General features: G+C 61.5%; 1 protein-coding gene across 1 annotated transcript in view; it reads left to right on the top strand.

Annotated features, from left to right (window-relative positions):
- The window catches only part of TraAM80_07025 (putative protein kinase), a gene marked incomplete at both ends in the record, with an annotated part of 1,884 nt that extends 795 nt beyond the window's left edge, over positions 1-1,089 (top strand). The window contains one exon of the mRNA XM_029383841.1: positions 1-1,089. This exon is cut by the window's left edge and continues 795 nt beyond it. Coding sequence (XP_029236295.1) covers positions 1-1,089 — 1,089 coding nt within the window.
- Between the last annotated feature and the right edge of the window lie 5 nt (positions 1,090-1,094).

Genomic DNA, 1,094 nt, shown 5'->3' with positions numbered 1-1,094 from the left:
CTCCCGAACCAAAGCCGCGAGGAGGGCCACTTCTATGTGGTGCTCGGCGAGGACATTGACGTGTCGACGCAGCGCTTCAAGATCCTCTCACTGCTGGGGGAAGGCACCTTCGGCAAGGTGGTAGAGGCGTGGGACCGCAAGCGCAAGGAGTACTGTGCTGTGAAGATTGTGCGTAACGTGCCCAAGTACACGCGGGATGCGAAGATTGAGATTCAGTTTATGGAGAAGGTGCGCCAGTCAGACCCCGCCGACCGCTTTTCCCTGATGAAGATCCAGCGCTACTTTCAGAACGAGACCAGCCACATGTGCATTGTGATGCCAAAGTATGGGCCGTGCCTGCTGGACTGGATCATGAAGCACGGCGCCTTCAGCCATCGCCATCTAGCGCAGATTATCTTTCAGGCAGGCACGGCACTGGACTACTTCCACACGGAGCTGCGGCTGATGCATACCGACCTGAAGCCGGAGAATATGCTGCTGGAGACCAGCGAGACGGTGGTAGACCCCGCCACGCGCAAGACAATGCCGGCCGATCCGTGCCGCATCCGCATTTGTGACCTCGGCGGCTGCTGTGACGAGCGCCACAGCCGCACGGCCATCGTGTCGACGCGCCACTACCGCAGCCCTGAGGTGGTGCTGGGCCTGGGGTGGATGTACTCGACGGACATGTGGTCCATGGGCTGCATCATCTACGAGCTTCACACAGGCAAGCTGCTGTACGACACCCACGACAACCTCGAGCATCTGCACCTGATGGAGAAGACGCTTGGCCGCCTTCCGCCGGAGTGGGCGGGGCGCTGCGGCACAGAGGAGGCGCGCCAGCTGTACAACTCCGTGGCGCAGCTGCGTCCCTGCATCGACCCAAAGCATCTTGCCCGTATTGCTCGGGCACGGCCGGTGCGTGAGGTCATCTCCGACAAGCTGCTGTGCGACCTCATCCACGGCCTGCTGCACTTCGATCGTCAGAAGCGTCTGACGGCGCGACAGATGACGATGCACCCGTACGTGCTGAAGTACTACCCGGAGGCGCGCCAGCACCCCAACTTCCCAGACAACCGCCCAAACCTCCGCCCCACACCGCTCATGTGAGTTGT

This window comes from Trypanosoma rangeli (genome assembly GCF_003719475.1).
Source record: "Trypanosoma rangeli strain AM80 chromosome Unknown Tra_15.4_contig_00275, whole genome shotgun sequence".
Lineage (NCBI taxonomy): Eukaryota > Euglenozoa > Kinetoplastea > Trypanosomatida > Trypanosomatidae > Trypanosoma > Trypanosoma rangeli.
This window is presented reverse-complemented; position numbering and strand designations above follow the sequence as displayed.